This window comes from Microplitis demolitor, chromosome 7 (genome assembly GCF_026212275.2).
Source record: "Microplitis demolitor isolate Queensland-Clemson2020A chromosome 7, iyMicDemo2.1a, whole genome shotgun sequence".
NCBI classification, from domain to species: domain Eukaryota; kingdom Metazoa; phylum Arthropoda; class Insecta; order Hymenoptera; family Braconidae; genus Microplitis; species Microplitis demolitor.
The window spans coordinates 16,230,472-16,251,202 of record NC_068551.1 but is presented as its reverse complement, the minus strand read 5'-3'; the positions used below and the strand labels follow the sequence as shown (position 1 = coordinate 16,251,202).

The window sequence follows — 20,731 nt, the reverse complement described above, 5'->3', positions numbered from 1 at the left end:
ATAGATCAATTGGTTCATATCTTCGTTACTCATATGGGATTATTTTTATCTCATATCATATGTATATATATATATATGTATATATATACATAATTTTTTTTTATGTTATATTCATATACGAGAATAATTGTTGGTGATATCAGATGCAAGTTTTAGGGCATATATATTTAAAATAATATAAGTACATTAATTGTCGTAACTAATTTCTATTTTCAATCTTAAATTGAAATAATTAAATAAAGAATGAGGCTTTAATGACGTTTATTTAATTACACTTAAGGCTATATTTCTTCTTCAAGAGTAGCATTGATATAAACTTCACGAATGCAGAATATTAATTGTGCTAATGAAACTATAAAATTTAACAGAGCTAATACTGCTAAGACAAAATATTCAAATCTGAAAATATATTAAATTATTTTATTTCATTTTATTTATTGATTGAATATGGAGAGAAAATTATGGTAACCGTTTTTAGTTTGTTTAGGAAATATCAACCCATAACGTTATGGTAATAATTACTTGAAATCATGGAATATAGGTCCATACTTTCTGAGAAAAGTTCCCATAAGTATGGGAACAATTCCTCGTATTATGGTAACAGTTCCGATATCGCATGTGAAAGAATTATGGTAATGATTACCATACTCATGGGAATAGTTCCCATAGTCACATAGTAATAAATACTATATCCACATTCGAACGGTTTCTAAGTACGTATGAAAATAAATTCTATACATTATAGTAACCGCTCCCATAATGTATGTGAAATATTCTCATAATATTATGGTAATGATTCTCATAATATGAAGGATTTCTAAGTTTTACGGTAATAGTTACCATAGTATTAGGGTAATTTTTACCATAGTATTATAAGAGTCATTATCATAATAAATGGTAACGGTTACCATAACAGTACGGTAATGATTATTATGATAGTATAGTAGCTATTATCACAATATTACATTAATGATTCCCATAATATGAAAAACTTCTAAATATTACGGCAATAGTTGCCAGAACATTATGGTAATTTTTACCATAAATTGTAGGAATCATAATCATAATATGTAATAACGGTTACCATAATAGAACGGTAATTATTACTATGATAGTATGATAATGATCATCATAATATATGGTAATGGTTACCATTATAGTACGGTATCGATTACTATGATAGTATAGTAACCATTACCATAATATTGTGGTATCTTTTGCCATAAATTATAGCGATCATTACCATAATACATGGTAGTAGTTACCATAGTACATGGTAACAGTTACTATAATAGGACGGTAATGATTATTATGATAGTATGATAACAATTACCATAACATTATGGTTTCTTTTACCATAGATTATAGAAATCATTATCATAACACATGGTAACAGTTACCATAACAGTACGGTAATGATTACTACGATAGTATGATAATGACTCCTATAATTTATGGTATCTTTTACCACTAATTATAGAAAACACTATTATAACACATGGTAACAGTTACCATAACAGTACGGTAATGATTACTACGATAGTATGATAATGATTCCTATAATTTATGGTATCTTTTACCACTTATTATAGGAAACACTATCATAACATATGGTAATAGCGACCCTAACAGTACGGTAATGATTACTATGATAGTATATTTACTATTACCACAATGACATACGAACAACTTCCATAATTTTATAAGAACTATTACGGTATCATACAGAAATGAAACCCATATAGATAAGAATAGTTACCATAATTTGCATGGGTGCATAATGTCTTGTAAATTTTACCGTAAATTTCTCTCCGTGTATGATATAAAAAAATTAATGGTTAAATCTTACCCATAGTGATGAGCATAATCTGTTTTCATAATTTTAATGTACAATTCACTCCAGTCTAACATTATATAAACTACGAAAAATAAATTCATACATACACCCAATGTTGAAAATAATATATCCTATTACAATATATTAGTATAAATTTCTTTGTAATTTTATATTGCTGAGAAAAAAAAAGACTTACGGTAATTAAATAAAATTCTTGACGAACATAATTCGATAAAAAACCAACGATATTAATAATTAAATAACCCGGTATAAATGTTGGAAATAAAATAGATGTCGCACAGCAAGAAAGAAATGTCGATGGTAATACTATTAAAGTTAACGTACCTGCAAGACAAAAAATCTAAAAGCAAAAAAAATGATTACATTAAAATTAGTATTTTTTTTTAAAAAACCTACTAATTAATTAATTATTATTTATATTAATTATTTTACTGCTCCACAAAGTTTGCTTGTTAGTATTAAAGAAATAGTGCGATCTTCCAATGGCTCATTAACGGTCGATTGTACAGTTGACACAAAGTCATACATTTTCGTTTTATATATTTACGAGTGTTATATATTTAAACATCTTGAAGTTGGGAAATTTTATTTCTATAAATATAAATATATGTCTATACATTATAAACAAATGAACTTTTAATTTTTTTCTATTAATTTTATTTGTCGATATATTAACTAATAATTAATTTAATTAATAAATTTATAAATTAATATTTTTTAATGCGTTATTTTTTCATCACCACTCATTTCTTTCAGCGTACATTATTAGGGATACATGTCCTATCATATATATTGCGATAGCTGCAATGTAAAAAAATTTTTTCAATTTCTAATTTCTACTTTTTTTTTTTTAAATAAATTCACTAACCGGAAAATATAGCAGATAAATATAATTGACTCGGTCCATTAGAAGCATCTGAAGGATCAAGTACAATTTCTTGGATTACACCTCCAATAGCTCCAATTAAATAAATCGGTACACCGATAGCCGTGAAATAAAGATCAAGGACATAACAATTATCTTGAAATACATATGATATTATAGTAACTATTATTATTATTGAATAGGTTGCAGAATCGATGCAGTAAACTATCCATAACCATGATGGTATCTCGTAACTATAATACTGGCTCATTAAACTAAAACTCACGCATACCAAAACCTGAATGTCGGATCATTTAACCTTGTTAATTTTTATTTTTATTTTTTCATTTTTTATTACGTATTTAATATATGGTCTTACCAATTGAATAATTTTTATTGTTATAGGATACTCTGTTCCTATTCTTATGAAAAAATCTTTCGCATCGTCTGTGCACATGTTTCTGTACTTGGTTTTATTTTTTTTATTTTTTTACTGTCACTCCTATTGAAGATAAATTGGAACCAAAACAAAAGAATTTGCTAATTTTATGTAAAATATTTTATTCGATTGTGAATAATTGCAACAAGTGATCTAATTACTACGTAATTACTCGAGTTGATTACTAAATTTATTTAAATAAATTGCCATTGAATCACTTACTCATTGATTGTTAACGATAAATTAAAAAAAAAATCTATGTTATAATTATGGTAAATTTTAAATATTTGTTATTTTTTTGCTATTTACATATGTACATATATGTACAAATAAATTACATACTTTTTGGTGAAAATTAAAAGCCGAATTTTAAAAAATTTATATTTAAAGTACGACGGCAAACTTTAATCATTTTTTTTGTTTAATAAAATTCTATGACGATTTCGTAAATTTCACGATGAGGATTAAAAATAATTTAAATTACAATAAACCAAATTATTTAGACAACATTTTCGAAAATAGTAACCAATAAATATTTCTTAAAGTAAATAGTTAGTTTTTGAGAAATATAATTTATTTTAAGAAATTCGCCCTCTCTTCCGGCGATCGAATTTTATTTTTTAAATTATTATTATTATCATTAAAAATTAATTAAGTCATTTTTTTGCTGATTATCAACCCACTGCTGGGACTCTAATATCCAGGAAAGTTGATCTCAGATAACTTGCGTCGTATTAATGTTTTACTATTGATTTTTATTTATTATTTTTCCTCCTTGGAGTTTATAAATTTTTGCTCGGCTAGTCACTACTCACTAATTATTAGATTGTAATTTATATTGATAAGTTTAATGAGTTGATTGATGATAATAAGTTTATTTTATAGAATTTTAAAGTCTATGTCATATAATATTATAATCTATGGAGACCCTGTCATTGGTCTTTGACTATTGAGTCTTCTAATGATAAAATAAATAAATTAATTAATTAATATGACAGACATTCTCCTCTGTTCTCAATTTTCTTGATTTTGATAATTGTCATCATGGAATACTTGAATAAAATCATCAGATGCTCGACTTTTTTACTGTCGAATTCTACCTCGGATTTTTTTTCAAAAATCTTAGCAGTAAAAAATATTAAAAAATTGATAACATTTTTGTTTTTCACTAAAAAAGTGCGTTTGTACTTAATAAAAATAAATTTAGACTTTACTCTCGAAATATTCCCAATTTTTAATGTCAGTAATTTCGGAATATCGTCAAAAAAAAATTGGACAAACATACAAATTATCATCTTTTTACAAAAACTATGAATATATTAATTTTTTATAAATACATAACAATATAATTAAAAATTTTTTGTTATTTAAAATCTTTATTAAAATAAAAAATTTTTATAAATGATTAAAAAAATTGTTTTGTGATAAATATTTGTTGACAATAATTATGAAATGAATGATATAATATTTTAATGACGCATCCGTACCATGAATATATATGACATAATTATAAATATAAAAGATAATGATTAATAATATTTAATTAATTAAAAAATAAAAAATATCAATTAATAATTTTAATTATATTCATTCTGAGCGAATTCATAGAAACTTAACAAAGTATCAAGTAAATATGCTGCGCCTTCTAAAACACACAGCGAGCCCACAGCTAAACCGATCTACGAAAAAAAAAATATTACGTGATAAATTAATTTACATACTTAAAGTTTAAATAAACAAATTTTAAAAATCAGTTACCTGTCGTTCAGTTGCAACATGAATATATTTATGTTCTGCTTGATAACCATGCCAGTAATGTAATGCCGTTCCTCCAACGGCAATGAACATAAACATTCCCACAAAGTTCATAATTATTTCCTTTAAAAAAGAGAAAAAAAGAAAATTTTAATTAATGAGGAAAATTTATGAGTGTGAATGTAGCAGACAGACAAATTGTAAATTATTAATAAATAGATAATAGCAGATAATTGATAAAATAAAATTAAAAAAAAAAATGCGCATTTAGAAAATTAAAAAATTAATAAGTGCATTTTTTATAAATATCATTTTTTAAATTATTTACTCTATTTATTTATAATTTTAAATTTGTCTGTCTGCTACATTGACATTCATGAAAATTTATCTAAAAATTTAAAATTTAAAAATTTATTTAAAACTTACAACAAGACTTTTTCTATTTCCCGTACCAGCAAAACAATAAGTCAATAATACAACACTAGTATAAATGAAAAAACCAACAAAGACACCGGAAGCAACGATCTCTGCGTCGGGATTCTTGTCCTCATTTAGGTTCCATGTTCCACCCACACCTAAAAATTCTCCTCCATACCCCGTTCGATACAGTATTAGAATAATTAAATTTATTATCTGTAACAATGAAATTTATTATCATAATAAATAAATAAATAAATAATTAAAATTTTAAACAATAATTAAAATAATATGAGAAAAAAGGTATCCATGCTCTATCTATACATGTGTCACCACAAAATTATCTCTTAACAAATAACACTCGTTATCTTACTCTGATACGCGGTGAATGATTCAGAAATTCTTTACATTATTGCTAAATTTTACTACACAATTATTGATTTTTAAAAAAATTTTTAGTAACGATAATCAAAAATCATCGGACGCAAAAATAATTGCTCATTATTCACTTAAATATTTAAAAAAATTTGCTGACTGCGATTGCAATAAAATGTTTTGCTGAATAAAATATTAATTGACAGAAAGTAAAAAAATTAATGAGGATAATTAAACTTTTTTGTTTTACCAATTTTAACACTTTTACGCTGAGACTACCAATTCCCACTACGGTAACCATGTTGATGATAATTGTAATTATTAACCTGCAGTGTCTTGGTCTTTTGTCACCGGTTAACTAAAATGAAATCAACTTTTGATGATAATTGTTTCCACGATGAACCAAGCCCTTACTTATCTTATCAGATAACACTGTAAAGTGAGAGAATGAATCCTAAAGCCAAGAAAAGTGGAGCACCTGCTTTAGTTTTTATAATTTAAATAATTATATTTTTTATTTATTTTAATTATCAACGATTACACTTCCGAGATTTATTATGATGGCCATAGAGGATCTATAGGACCAGTGATGTTACTTAAAAACTTTGATGGAATCTGAAGCCAATCTTTTTGATGAATTTTAGTTTTTACATAAAAAAGAAATAGTTATGACAAAAAAACGGAAGACTTTGGTGATTTTAAATATTTTTCAACAAATTTGGTGGCAAATTACTTGGGAATAAATGGACTTGGACACAAAATGTATGAAAAAGTGTAACTTGCCAAAAAATATATTTATTTTAGTAAATTAAGTGAAAAATTGTCCATTGAAAATTTAAAAGATCAAGAAAAAAAGTATAATTGGTTTTTTGGAAATATTTGAAAATATGAAAATATTGAGTTGTATATAGCGAATATATAATAAAGTGGATGAACAGTATGAAAAATGCGTGGACACTGGAAAATGCGTGTTTGCAAATAAATGACAGAACAAATTAATTAGATGTTGATAACTCAGTATATTCTTTATAACTGACTTACACTAAATACAGTAAATCTAATGAGTCACTATAGTGACATATAACAAGAATGTATGTGCTCATGGATTATCTTGATAAGTAGTTTTGCATTTGATATCCAACATCATATGAAAAATAGTAAGAGACATTTTTTGTGGCGTTTTAACTCTCGGAGTACACTGGGGATCATTTTGACCCCAGGCTTTTTTTCTATCATAAAACATTTTTCAAGTTAGGTTTGATTTTAATTAATTTTTTCACCGTTAAAAATTATGTCTTGAAGATCGGAACGTTTGTCGAGCAATGAAAATAAAAAAAATTAATGTTAATTAACTAATAAGGACAACTTAAGGGGGAAATTCTGGAGGTTGGGAGTGGTCTAAGATTTTCGGCTGACATACCAGCATCTATAAACAAAACATTTCAGAAATCGAGTCATCCAGTAGATCGTTTACTTTCAAATTTTTTTTTCTGTTGTACGAAAAACATTCTGATTTTCAGGAACATTAAAAATTAGTTAATTCGAAATAATGATAGTTGTATTTGAAAGAGCATTGTTTTACATACAAAAAACGTCATGGCCAACATTCAGATAAAATGCATAGTTTTTGAGATATTTAAAAAGTGAAGTAGGGTCAATTTGACACCGTGTGTACTCCAAGGGTTAAATTCTGAACAAAAAAGGTATCTTATACTTTTTCAAAAAACTTAATGGTTACTGAGAAATTTGGAGTCAAAAATTTCCCGCGGTTTTCTGGGCTGTTAAGGGTAAATTTAAAATAAATAAAGTATTTAAATTTATTTATTAAACTTTCTATTCCAGGAATTAGGTCTAGATATTAAACCGGAACAGATTGCAGAAATGGAAGCAAATGTAAATGATATAAATTTTGATGCAGCTGCGAAAGAAGAAAAGGCAACAAGACACGATGTTATGGCTCACGTGCACGTGTTCAGTGAGCAATGCCCTAAAGCTGCTGCGATTATTCATCTTGGAGCAACCAGTTGTTATGTTGGTGATAATACCGTATGTATTTTATAAATTTTAGTAATTTTCTTTATTCACTTTACATTAAAGTTATTAAACTAATTATTAAGTAACTATTAAGTATTAGAAGACAAAAGTTGTAGTGATAAGTGCCGAGGATGTGAAGGCCAGCTTAGGAGTCATGAATTTGATTTCTCTTAAAAGAAATGATTTCAAACGATTAGAAAAAAAAATTTTAATACTTTTTAATGCTTTTGAATGCTTTGAATACTTTTGAATCGCCCTTCTTATGGACATAACATTGCAAATCGTTTCGAATCGTTTCTTTTAATCAAGGCTATTCTTTAGACATTTAGTCAGAATCAAGTTAAATATTTGGGATCAGAATCTAAGAGAAAATAGAATTTTAAAAATTACATACTCCAATCAGCCATTGATACAAAACGATCCCAAAAAAGAAATTTTTAAATTAGTTAATGACTACGAACAATCGGTAAATTTATTTGATGGATCTCTAGATGGATTCAAGTCAATTCGAGTGGAAATGGAAAATAGAGTGAAAACTAAATCCAATGATAGAGAAGCATGTTTTGTAATTAACATTTTTTTTTAAATTTAGGAGAAAATATTATAATAATTTATTTCTCGGTTAATTTTTAAATTAAAAATGTAAATTCAAACGCTAGTGACATCATTGTATTAAGAGAATAACATGACTTTTTTTGGTTCACAGCTCTAATAGATACAATGACGTCATAATCAAGTCGTTTTTTTTTGCGCTAAAATTGATTCATTTTTTATAATTAATTTATAAAAAAAAAAAAATGATTAAAGTATATTTTTAAAAAATTATTTTATCTATAAGTACATGTGTGATGATAAGAAATTTATTCAACTCTATTTCGCTGTATGACTGTTAATATTCATTTCTTTTTTGAATCATTGTTATTTCTTTTTAGTTTGTTTGTTATTTGCACTGTGGTAACACGAATGTACATTGAAAAATTTTTTAAATGCAGAAAGCACTAAATAAATAAATGAATAAATTGTTTTTTATTAATAAATTATGGATTAATATTTCAGGATCTTATAGTACTGCGAGAAGCTTTTGATATCCTGCTACCAAAACTCGCGGGTGTTATTAAACGATTATCTAAATTTGCTGAAGAATATCATGATCTTCCGACTCTTGGTTTTACTCATCTCCAGCCGGCCCAACTTACGACAGTTGGTAAGAGAGCAACTCTGTGGTTACATGATTTGCTGATGGACGAACGAGCTCTTCGTCGCGCTCGTGATGATTTGAAATTTCGTGGAGTAAAAGGAACAACTGGGACTCAAGCTTCTTTTCTTCAACTATTTAACGGTAATTATTTAGTTTATGTTAATGAAAAAGTAAAAAAAAAATTACTGCAAAACAACACTTTCTATTATTAATTTACATGGTAATAAATAAATAAATTATCATAAATTAAACTCAGCTGCTGTTAACAATCATAATTTTCTTTAGTGTCACAAAAATACTTTTTTTTTTTTTTACCAATTTTGTGTCACTGAAAATCCATTAAAAATTTGTTTTTTTCTAATCTAATTTTTTAGTCCTCTGTATAAATAATCTGATAATAGATTCTAATAAAAAATTTTTTATTGGAATTTATAAAAAACATAAATTAAAAATTTGTAAATTTTTTACTGAAACTCCTGAGTCGAAATTGATATCGTAGATTGAATTTTTTAAAACATATTTTTATTAAAACGTATTTTAAACATTTTCGACGTATGAAAACGTTAATAAGACCCGCGTAATTGTAAAACGAAAATGGAATCTTTTAAAATTTGAAGCATAAAAAAAAGGAAATTATTTAAAGAGCATTTTATTGGTGCCAATAATTATCTAGGAGTTTCAAGACAAGAAATTCAAATTTTTAGCAGCTGTAGAAAAATTTCTGGGGCTTTCTCGTACTGTTTTGAGTCTTACAGACTATACATGCAGATCTAGAAAGTCTCATATTTTTTTACTGTGCCTGTAAAGTTTGTAAGACCAAGAAAAAAAAGACGAGAAGGTCCTAGACACTTTTATACAGCAGCTGAAAATTTTAATTTCTGGCCTTCTAACTTCTAGATAATTTTTATCAACAGTAAAATTCTCTCGAAATAATTTTTTTTTTATTTCGAATTTAAACAGGTCCTATCTACGTTTTAAAATTACCCACGTTTTTGTACGTCTACGTTTAGAATACGTTTTGATAATAATATACGTCTCCAAATTATAAATTATAATAATGAGTCTCATCAGAGCTTATAAAAATGAATACTAAAATATTCAATTTAAATTTGAAAAAATCCTCATGCATTCTGATAAATTCTTATATTAATAGTTCTATTAATTTTTTTTTTAAATTTATTATAAAATAATATTTTTAATACAATCCTGTCAGTTTTATCTTATAAGTTTTTATAAATTTTGTTGCTAAAAAGCAAAACAAAATTTCTTATAATTTAAATTTATTTAAATGCGAATTTTAAAAAAAGTTAGTAGTTTATTTAAATAATCATACATTCATTAAAATTGAATCATTAATCAATAATTAATCACTTGATTGATCAAAATTTTTATATTAAAAAAAATATTTTATAATTAATAAGAGGGAGCACATTAATAAGAATAATAATAAAATTCTATGTTTTATAAATTTTTTATTTAAAATAAATCCAGCATTAATTTATTTAAAAAATTATTGTAGGTAATTCAGAAAAAGTTAAGCAACTAGATGCATTAGTCACTGAAATGGCCGGTTTTAAGAAATATTATTCAGTCACTGGTCAAACATACAGCAGAAAAGTTGACATCGAATGTCTCAACACATTAGCATCTCTTGGAGCAACAGTTCACAAAGTAAAATACACTCTCATCAATATATTCAAACATCATATTTGTATATTTATATATTTATAACATTTGAAATTTTTTATTTAGATCTGCAGCGACATCAGAATATTAGCTAACATGAAAGAAATTGAAGAGCCGTTCGAAAGTACGCAAATAGGCTCCAGTGCAATGCCATACAAAAGGAATCCGATGCGTTCTGAGCGTTGCTGTAGTATTGCACGTCATTTAATGACCTTAGTAAACAATACCTTGCAAACGGCTGCGAATCAGTGGATGGAAAGAACGCTTGATGATTCCGCTAACCGTCGTATTACATTAGCAGAAGCTTTTCTGTCAGCTGATGTTATTTTAATGACGTTACAAAATATTACCGAAGGTCTTGTTGTCTATCCAAAAGTTATTGCGCGACATGTCGCTCAGGAGTTGCCATTTATGGCTACGGAAAATGTTATTATGGCGATGGTCAAAGCTGGTGGTGATCGTCAAGTCTGTCATGAGAAGATACGAGTCCTGTCACATGAAGCTGGTGCACAAGTTAAGCAGCATGGTTTAGACAATGATCTTGTTGACAGAATTAAAAGTGATTCTTATTTCAAGCCTATTTTTAATCAACTTGATAAACTTTTGGATGCTTCAACATTTATTGGACGGTGTCCAGAACAAGTTAAGGAGTTTATTGAAGATGAAGTCCAGCCAATCATGGAACTTTACTCAGGACTTGATCAAGGACGAGTTGAACTTAATATTTAAAATATTTTTATTATAAATTACGGGGATGATTTTATGAAAATAATTTTTTTTTTTACTGATTGTAAAATATTTTTTTTTGTATAATAAAAATATAATATTTTTCTTGTACAACAATTTTTTTAACAACTTTTTTTTGTTAAAGATAAAATATAAAAATTTTATTTAAATCTGTGATAGATCCAGAAAGGAAATGTAAGAACACATTGAAGTGGATTTTAAAAATAGATAAGAGATAAGAGTGATAGGATAGTAAAGAAGAAATAAAATGAGAAGGAAAAAGATTTATATATTTATTTTTTATTTATATTTGGAAATTAAAAAGAACAAGTGATAAAAATAGATAAATAAAGTTTGTTTTGTACATTTAGATGAAGATGAATTGATATATTTATGTAGGAAATAACAGTTAAGTAAATGATTGACAGTAATTGAAAGTAAAAGTAACAGTATTCAAATTAAAATAAAAAGATATCGACAGTATATATTTATATAACTAATTACAGTAAAGTGAAAATAGTAATTGTTGAAAGATTACTGATAGACTAGAGGAAACGGTGGTATAGATTCGGAAGAAGTGTAGAGATAAGTAAAGAAAAATATGAAAAGTATTTGGAAAGGTAGGAAAAGTTGCAGTGGATTTTTGGTAAAGAAAATTAGACAAGAAATTAAGAGAAGAAATAGAAAATAAAATTTTGCTAGGAATTTTTGAAAAAGAAAATAGGCTAGAAATTCAAAGAAGAAATAAAAAAGAAAATAGTGCAAGAAATTCTTGAGAAAGAAAATAGGCAAGAAATTATAAGAAGAAATAGAGAAGAAAATGTTGCTAGGAATTTCGAAACAGAAAATAAGACAAGAAATTAATAGACGAAATAAAGAAGAAAATGTTGCTGGAAATTTTTGTTAAAGAAAATTAGACATAAACTTAATAAAAGAAATAAAGAAGAAAATTTTACAGTGAATTTTTTATAAAGAAAATTAGGCAAAAAATAGTAGAAGAAACAAAAAATAAAATTTTGTTGGGAATTTTTGATAAAGAAAATTAGACAAGAAAATAGTAGAAGAAATAAAGAAAAAAACTTTGTAGTGAATTTTTTATAAAGAAAATTAGAAAAGAAATTAATAGAAGAAATAGAGAAGAAAATTTATGCTATGAATTTTGGTAAAGAAAAATAGACGAGAAATTAATGGAAGAAATAAAGAAGACAAAGTAAAGAAGATAAATTTATTCAGAGTTGAAATTTCATAGCTTATATTTTTTTTAAATTATCAAGAATTTTAAGAAAAAAGTTGAGAATTAAAAAAAGAAGAGAAGAAAAAGATGAAAGAAGTATAACAAGAAAAGATGAGAAGAAAGAAGACAAAAGAAAATAAAAATTAAAAGGAAATTTTTTTGTAGAAAAGAAAGACAGGAAAAAAAAAATAGCATTGTAAAGAAATAATAGAAAATATTTTTATTTTTAAAAAGAAATTTGAAAAAATGTACATAAGAAGTACAGAAAAAAAATGTAGATGTAGAACAAGTAGACTGTAAGTGTGAAAGTAAAATAAAAATAAGATTGAAAGAAGGCAATAGAAGTTGAAGAGTTGAGAGAGTGAAGCAAATAAAAGAAGAGTAGAGTAAGTAAAGAATGGAGAAGAGTAGAGAGAATAATAAGTTGAGTATACAGAATGTAATAGAAAGTCCAGTGTATTGTTTATTATTATTTTTTTTCTTCAAGTACGTGACGGCAAGAGACGGCGTACAATTTCGAGATCATAATACTGGTGGGTAGAGAAAGTTCTTAGAAGATAACTGAAGATAAAATATTATTCAAAAAGAAAAAAAGGCTTAGAATAGTTTTGTTAAGAATATTGAGAAATAGGAGACGTTTAGACGTTGAAAAAAAAGAATTTAAAATAAATTGAGCAATAGGCGAGGAGATAGTAGAAAAAAAATGTAGATAGATAAGATATAGATTTTAATTTAGAACAGATAAGAGAGGTCATGTAGAAAATAAAAAATACGTATGGAGAAAAGTGAAGAATAAGGAAAAGTATAGAAATTTAGAGTAAGAAAGGAAGAATATAAAACTTTAGAGTAAAGAAGACGAAGTATAAAAATATAGGAAAGATAAAAAGAGTAAAAGTACAGAAGAAGAAAGGAAAGGTATAACGTAGAAAGAGAAAGAAAAAGTATGAAGGTATAGGGGAAAGAAGATAGAAAATAAAAGTATAAGAACAGGAAGAAAAAGTATAGAAGAAAGGAAAGGTATAAAAATATATAAGAAGAAAGAAAAAGTATGAGGGTATAGGCAAAGAAGACAAAGTATCAAAGTAAAGAAGAAGGGAGAGAAAGTAGAAAAGAAAAAAGGAAAAGTATAAAAATATAGAAGAAGAAAAAAAAGATGAAGGTATAGAAGAAGGAAAAGAAAGTATGAAGGTATAGGAGAAGAAAGAAATAGTATCAAAGTATAGGAGAAGAAAGAAGAAATATAAAGGAAAATAATTGAAAAATATTGAAGAAATAGATGATAGGATAGAAGAACAAGTTTGTAGAAAGAAAACTATATAATAATGAAGTTTAAAAGTTAAATAAAATTCTATGAAGTATAATTGACGTGAATGCAAGATAAAGAGTAATAGAATTAAAGTTTAGGAACTATCACAGTGTGTTTTATCAATCGATAGGTCAGTAAAAATAAATTGTGTATTACAGAACTAAAAAAAAAAAAAAAAAAAAAAACCAAAATGTAAACTCTAATTTTTTAAAGCCATATAAAGGTACATCGGGAGTAGTAGTGTAACAAATCCGGAGTTTAGCATGACAAGTTCTACCCTACTTCATGCTTTGCGATTATCTATGAAGATTATCGCTGGGCTTGTCATTTTCCAACCCAAAAATATCATTACAGTTGTGTGTATAATTCCCGTAAAGAATATTTTTTTATTGGGTCGGTTTCGCTGGTGATGATGAGATGGTTCCCTCGCAGCATCAATGCGGTTAATTTAAAATCTCGTTAGAAATTTAAAATCTCTCCCTATTGATTTCTCAACAATTATTAAGAATTGTTTTTTTTTTTTTGTTATTTAATTTAAACGTTTCTTGGTGGGAATGTTCCGATCAGGCTTACGACGGCCTTATTTTAATCCAGTGACCATATAGATAATATTATTTTTTACCGAGTCGTATTTATATTTTTTATTTCTGTATAAAAAGTGTTCACTTTTTAGCGACTCGATAACCAGAGAAAGACGTTCCTTCATTTGATTTTCCCGCGTCAATGAAAACAGCAAACTGATCACCGATTTCCGAATCTATTAAAACTAGATTCGAACCACCGCCTGTTCCCGTGGACACAATGGGATTCCAACTGTCAGATTTATTTTCTTTACGTTTTAATGTAAGTTTTAAATCAGCGCTACCATATCCAGCTGCACTAAATTGATAAAGTCCTGGACAATGAGTTGTAAATATTCCTGTTTCAGTTACATATCCGACGCCTCTATTGACTAGCGTCTTTGAAAATTTAAGTTGATTATCCTGTTGATTAATTATAAAATTATAAATATTTATAATTCAAATAATATATTAAGTAAAATAAATAAATAATTAAATTCTTACGGTTTTAACTCCCGAAATAGCGGAAAACGCAACTACTCCCGCACAATCTTCGGCATTTGCTAGTTTTAGTGAGCCTACAGTCGTAATACCAGATGCTGGTGGATCTGGTCGTGCTCCATTAACCAAAAGACTCGTTGTTAGTCCCAGCAATAACGTCCACACCAACCTGAACATCAAATTGTAAATTAATTCATTTTTAAATTTAATCCTCGACAACTAATCTACTAGTTCGATATAATTTAAAAATTTTTTTTTAAATTAGTATCGATTTTCATCATAAATTTTAATTTTTTACAAGTCTTTATGTCAAAAAACCGAAAAATAACTTTTTGTAAAAAAATAAATATAACTGATAATTTTTGAAATTTTCAATTAAATCTCACGGGAAATTATTAGAAAATAAATAGACTTTGAAATATAGTCGATGAAAAAATATAAATTATTAATAAAATCTATTAATTTTAATAAATTAAGTGAAACTTTAAATGAAAATTTAAAAGTCAAAAAAAAAAGTGTGATTGGTTTTTTGAAAATATTTTTGTAAATATTGAGTTTTATGAAAATTAGTAAGAGACCTTTTTTGTAGCGCTTTAAATTCTCTACAAGAAAGGTATCTTGTACTTTTTTGAAAAACTCAAAAGTTACTGAGATATTTGCGGTCGAAACATTAAAAAAATTCCATAGAAATTTGGGCCTATAATACTTTCACGGAGCAATAAATTATATTAAGTACCGTAGTGTTGATGTTAGTAACTAAAGTTATGCGCAATAGTGTTGTTAAACTACTGGGAAAACTTAACATAAAATAAAATATAAAATACGGCAATAAAAATTTTACTGACTAAAGTAATTGAAGTTTTTAGATAAATAAGCAATTAGAAATTATTTTGTTCATGGAATTTTATTTTTATTTGTTATGACAATGAGTTACGAATTATGCAATTTTTTTTGTTTATTTTTATTGTCTTTTTTTTCTAAATTATTAGTCAGATCATTCCATGGACATAAGAAGAAAAAATTAAAAAATATTTAAATAAAAATTACGCAATATAAAAAATGGTATGTGATTTCGCGAAAAAATTTTATTTCTTAAAGTTTACGCATTTGGTCATATCTTAATTCATTATTCAAGTAATATAAGTAGGAGAATGTAAAAAGGAAGGCTCGTCTCCTTTCACTCGAGGTCAGACCCAGTCAGATAACCATCAGCATTTACTTGGTCATTCAAAAAATAATAAATAACATTTAATGATGAAAAAAAAATGGAAATTTTAATTTATTTCAAACACATACTTTCTAATAAATTTATTTTTTTTTTAATTCTAATTCAAATTACAAATAAAAATGACCATTTATGATAATTACTGGTTATTTTTTTTAAATTTAAAAAAAAAGGAAAATAAAAATAAAGGTACGATTTCTCCAAGAACCGGAATCTTTTAAAAATGAAAAGTGGAACTTGAGCTGGACGAATAGCAAATCAAACGAGAACATGAACTAATAAGGAAACGCGAGTTTGTGGTGAGTTCACGCACCATCGATTTTACCCCACTTTCTAATCGGAACTCAAGAAAAGAAAGTGATAATAACAGTAATTTATTTGACCTTGTTATACCATTTTCTATATTTTAAATAAATAAAACTAAAATAATATCAAAATATATATATTTAAATATTTTATATTAAATAAATGATTGCTTGCTTTAATATCATTTACAAAAGGTCACATTCTATTTGTGTTACTTGTACCTATTTATCAATTTTATTAGCATATGTGGGTGTTAAATGTTAAAAAAAATAATTGATAAATCCTTTCAGAGACAAACGGGTTGAAATCTAAGACCCTTTCACTTTTCTAAGGGGGTTACAAGGCAAAGTCGTGTCGTGGAATATATTAACAGCCTTGTCCACTTAAAACTAGATTACTCTAGACTCTAAACTCAACTATAAAACTATAGACTTTGATACGCAGTAATTTTTTTTATGGAAATTTAAATAAAAATATTTTATTTTTTACACCTTAGCAGTCAATAAATTTATTATTATTATTATTATTATTATTATTATTATTATTATTATTATTATTATTATTGTTATTATTATTATTATATATATGATAAAATTATTTAATGTTATTACATTTGGTATCGTTAAAAAAGTCTTGACTTGAATTTGTGCCTTTTCATGGTTTAAACTCTTTTTTATTGCCAAGTATTGAGATAAATCTACTTATCTATATCATTCAAATTATATTTGAATTACGCGGCAAAAAATGATCGTATTTGTTTTCTTTAAATAAATTCATATTTTAATCATTGTCACTAAATATGACTGAATATATATATACAATTAAGAGAGAATAAAAAAAATTTAGTCTATGCCATGTCTTCTATCATAATAAAAATTAAACAAATTTAATTTGGTATCAGTGAAAAAAAATATATAAGACATCTAATAAAGAAAAATTTGACCGTGTAAATTTCTTTTTTTTTAATTCCATGATTATAGAATCATCAAAGTCAATAAGTTTACGAGTTAATGGTGAAATTTGTCTTATTAATTTTCAATGATAATAAAAATAATCAAAAGATTCTAGAGTTAATTTTAGAGTATATATTCTATAGATTTTAAATAAACACAGTTAAATTCAAATCATATTTAATAAATTTGTCAGTGATACTTGGATAGTTATGTAGTGACTATAGGTTGCTCATTATTATTATTATTATTATTATTATTATTATTATTATTATTATTATTATTATTATTATTATTATTATTATTATTATTATTATTATTATTATTATTATTATTATTATTATTATTATTATTATTATTATTATTATTATAATTATTATTATTATTATTATTATTATTATTATTATTTAACAGGATATTTAATAGAATTAATAATAATTAATAATAATGATAGTAAGTAAAGATAATGATAATGACATAGTAATAGTAAAATTAATAGTTATTAATTAGTACCTAATGATTAATAATTAAATAATTATTAACTAACGTCAATTTGATACCTAATGTTTAATGTTTAATATTATCAATTAATATTATCAACTAACGATTAATTAGTTAAATAAAAAATATATTGATTGTAATTCTTGAAAGATTAATATGTGAATATATGTACAAATACTTTAATTTTCTTAATTAATGATCCTTAAGGAGCTACGGCTCTAGGATCAAATAAAAACTATTATCTATCTATCTATCTATCTATTATTGTTATTATTATTATTATTATAAAACAAAAAGTAAAACTATTTCCGTCTATAGTCACGTAATAACAATTAAAAAAAAACAGCTTGTCTAAATAAATTCAATTGATTAAATTATTGTTATTTATTGAGTATCCTAGTGATACTTTTTGTATTAACTAGTGTCAAGAATAACAGAGAACAATTAGAGGTCACATGAATAGATGAAATAAATTTAAATAAATTTTAAACAAACAAAAAAAATTGTAATAATTAATATAAATAAAAAAAAAAAGTTATAAAACACGTAGTACAACTAATCATCATAATGTTTCATAATCATGCAATACATTAGCGGCGATTTACGGATAAATTATTTTTACGTAACGTAGATTCCAGTCTACACTTTATATCAGAGAGAGTTTAATTTCAAAACATTATTGACCGTAATTATAAATAAATCTCGTCGAGTTTAAATCTTGTTATTAATTATATGTTTTTTTTTCTATCTGAGAAATTAGAATAATTATTACACCATAAAATATGCATACTTCAATATATTATTATATTAATTTAAAATAAGTAACTTAATTAATTATTTATTTCATATTTTAATGTCTCGGAATTTATGTAAATTTGTATAAAAACTATTTTAAAAATGTCATCTATAATACTAAGTCAGCAGTAAGTTAAAATAATTATGATTAATAAAAATTTTAATCAATTTATTAAAATATATATGAACTATCTTTTAATTTATGATTAGTTTAGTGTTATTGTGAATAAATATTTAAAATTTAATGCATATTGATAAAAAAAAAATGGATGTGAATGTAGCAAATGTGAGAAAGTTTATAAATTTTAAATTAATGCATTAATTAATAAAAAGAATGAAATTTAAAAAAATGCGCGAACTGATATTTAATATATTTGTTTAAAAATTTTTAAAATTGCCAACTGTCAGCTACATTGACACTCAAAAATAAATTTGAATTTTTTATTTATTTTTTTGGTAAATTCCTCACATCGCTTTTAGTAGATACGACGAAATTACTGTTTTAATTAATTAGTACACGTTGCAATAACTTTGTAATTAATTAAGTAGTAATTTATGTTTTTTTACTGTTCTGTTTATTTTTCTTTAAATCAAATTTAAATTTATATGTAAAATAAGAGACCCAGTACCCAATTAGGGAACTAGTACGCGATCACTCATATATTTGTATATCTATATTTACTAAATATAGACATGAAAATACATGAAGTGATCGGGTACTAGGTCTTTTACCTCAAAATGTTCATGTATACTTCCAATTAGCGTAAAATATATAAGTAATTAATTCAATAAATTGCTTACATGATGGTATAGCGTGGTGTGGCAGGAACAACACCCTGGCCGGGTTACCCGACAAACTACGATGAACTTGGTTGTTTCCTGTTCGTCGTCCAGGTGCGTTAAGCTCACTTGGTACCACGACACGCCTTTATATCACTTCCGAACTCAACTACCTGCTGATCCACACTCCATAGTCTCTATTTTCTCTTTCTCCGTTCTGTATATCAACCATCCCCTCTACTACAACTTACATTATTTTACACCGCGATTCAAATCTACCCCACTCTTTCTATCAACTCACGTTGCCCCACATGAATAGTGACAGTGGATTTTTTTTATTTTTTATATATTAATTTATTAGTTCTTTCATTCTTTCTCTACCTTTTTCATAGTATTTTAAAAATAGTATTTATGGAAATAAATTTTACGTAATTTTTATATTTTTATAATTATTCAAGTTCCTTATTTATTAAAATATATATTTTTATTACTCAACATCATAACTTTTTACTAAACAACTGAATTATTTGTGAAACTAGTAAATGCAATAGTAAAATATACTTTAAATATTTAAATTCTTACATAAAAAAAAAAAAAAAAAAAAAAAATATGCACATATAGAAAATTTAAAAAACTGTAGGTGCAATTTTAAAAAAATTTTTCACAATTTATCGTTTTTAAAAAAATAAATAAACTATTAGACTTCAGTATCATAGAAAAAAAAAATTTAATTTTCCACATTTGAATTTTTAAAATTTCAAGTGAATCACCTCAAGCTATACTAATATAATTTTGTACTCCTTATTACTAGCGTGTAGTTTTCAAAGCAGGAACTGTTCGAGATTTATTAATAGCATGGACCGTATGTCAAATTAATAAATCTACAAGGTTCTGTTCACTGCTACCGTTGTGTGTAACTTGTTCACACTTTCAGATCTATAACACTGTCATGTTGATCTGCATGACGTAACATACAACTCTATACATACATATATATATACATTGAATTTAATTAAAATAAAATAAAATGAAAATAATGTCTAAATTTTTAAAGAATTTTGTTCAGTAATTTTTTTAAACGGAATTAATTTAGATTTAAAAAACGCTTGATACTTTGAAAGTAATCAAGACAAAGTCGTGAGCAACCGAGTACTTGTTTCGCAATTAAATTTTTGTCTCTTTTATTTGGCCTCTCTCCTACTTTACAAAGCAACCAAAGA

General features: G+C 25.5%; 3 protein-coding genes across 4 annotated transcripts in view; 1 reads left to right on the top strand and 2 right to left on the bottom strand.

Annotated features, from left to right (window-relative positions):
* LOC103571405 (adenylosuccinate lyase) overlaps positions 1-11,470 on the top strand; it is a 31,654-nt gene extending 20,184 nt beyond the window's left edge. The window contains exons 2-5 of the mRNA XM_008549564.3: positions 7,552-7,755; positions 8,800-9,082; positions 10,461-10,612; positions 10,694-11,470. Of these exons, the coding sequence (XP_008547786.1) occupies positions 7,552-7,755; positions 8,800-9,082; positions 10,461-10,612; positions 10,694-11,356 (1,302 nt within the window). The 3' untranslated portion in view covers positions 11,357-11,470. The remainder of the gene's footprint in view (positions 1-7,551; positions 7,756-8,799; positions 9,083-10,460; positions 10,613-10,693) is intronic.
* Positions 4,579-6,966, bottom strand: LOC103571402 (protein snakeskin). 2 transcript variants are annotated; one of them, XM_053740593.1, is made up of 5 exons: positions 6,124-6,966; positions 5,960-6,067; positions 5,344-5,550; positions 4,921-5,040; positions 4,579-4,841 (listed from the first exon to the last, which is right to left on the bottom strand). In XM_053740593.1, the coding sequence occupies exons 2-5, from the start codon at positions 6,008-6,010 to the stop codon at positions 4,740-4,742; spliced, it is 480 nt and encodes a 159-aa protein (XP_053596568.1). In that variant the 5' UTR covers positions 6,011-6,067; positions 6,124-6,966; the 3' UTR covers positions 4,579-4,739. The 2 variants fall into 2 exon arrangements, with proteins under 2 accessions (XP_053596568.1, XP_008547782.1); XM_008549560.3 differs by having other exon boundaries at positions 5,960-6,965.
* LOC106693240 (uncharacterized) lies at positions 11,424-19,660 on the bottom strand. Its single transcript, XM_014439950.2, has 3 exons — positions 19,533-19,660; positions 14,958-15,123; positions 11,424-14,876 (listed from the first exon to the last, which is right to left on the bottom strand). Coding segments are annotated over exons 1-3 (489 nt in total). The 5' UTR covers positions 19,535-19,660; the 3' UTR covers positions 11,424-14,555.
* Positions 19,661-20,731: the final 1,071 nt, after the last annotated feature.

What these genes read in the sequence shown, in the direction of transcription:
- LOC103571402 (XM_053740593.1), bottom strand. Translation starts at nt 6,010, where the DNA reads ATGGTTACCGTAGTGGGAATTGGTAGTCTCAGCGTAAAAGTGTTAAAA. An exon ending in GCGTAAAAGTGTTAAAATTG is followed by an intron (nt 5,551 to 5,959) that starts GTAAAACAAAAA and finishes TCATTGTTACAG; the next exon opens with ATAATAAATTTAATTATTCT. An exon ending in GAAATAGAAAAAGTCTTGTT is followed by an intron (nt 5,041 to 5,343) that starts GTAAGTTTTAAA and finishes TCTTTTTTAAAG; the next exon opens with GAAATAATTATGAACTTTGT.
- LOC106693240 (XM_014439950.2), bottom strand. An exon ending in CTATTTCGGGAGTTAAAACC is followed by an intron (nt 14,877 to 14,957) that starts GTAAGAATTTAA and finishes ATTAATCAACAG; the next exon opens with GATAATCAACTTAAATTTTC.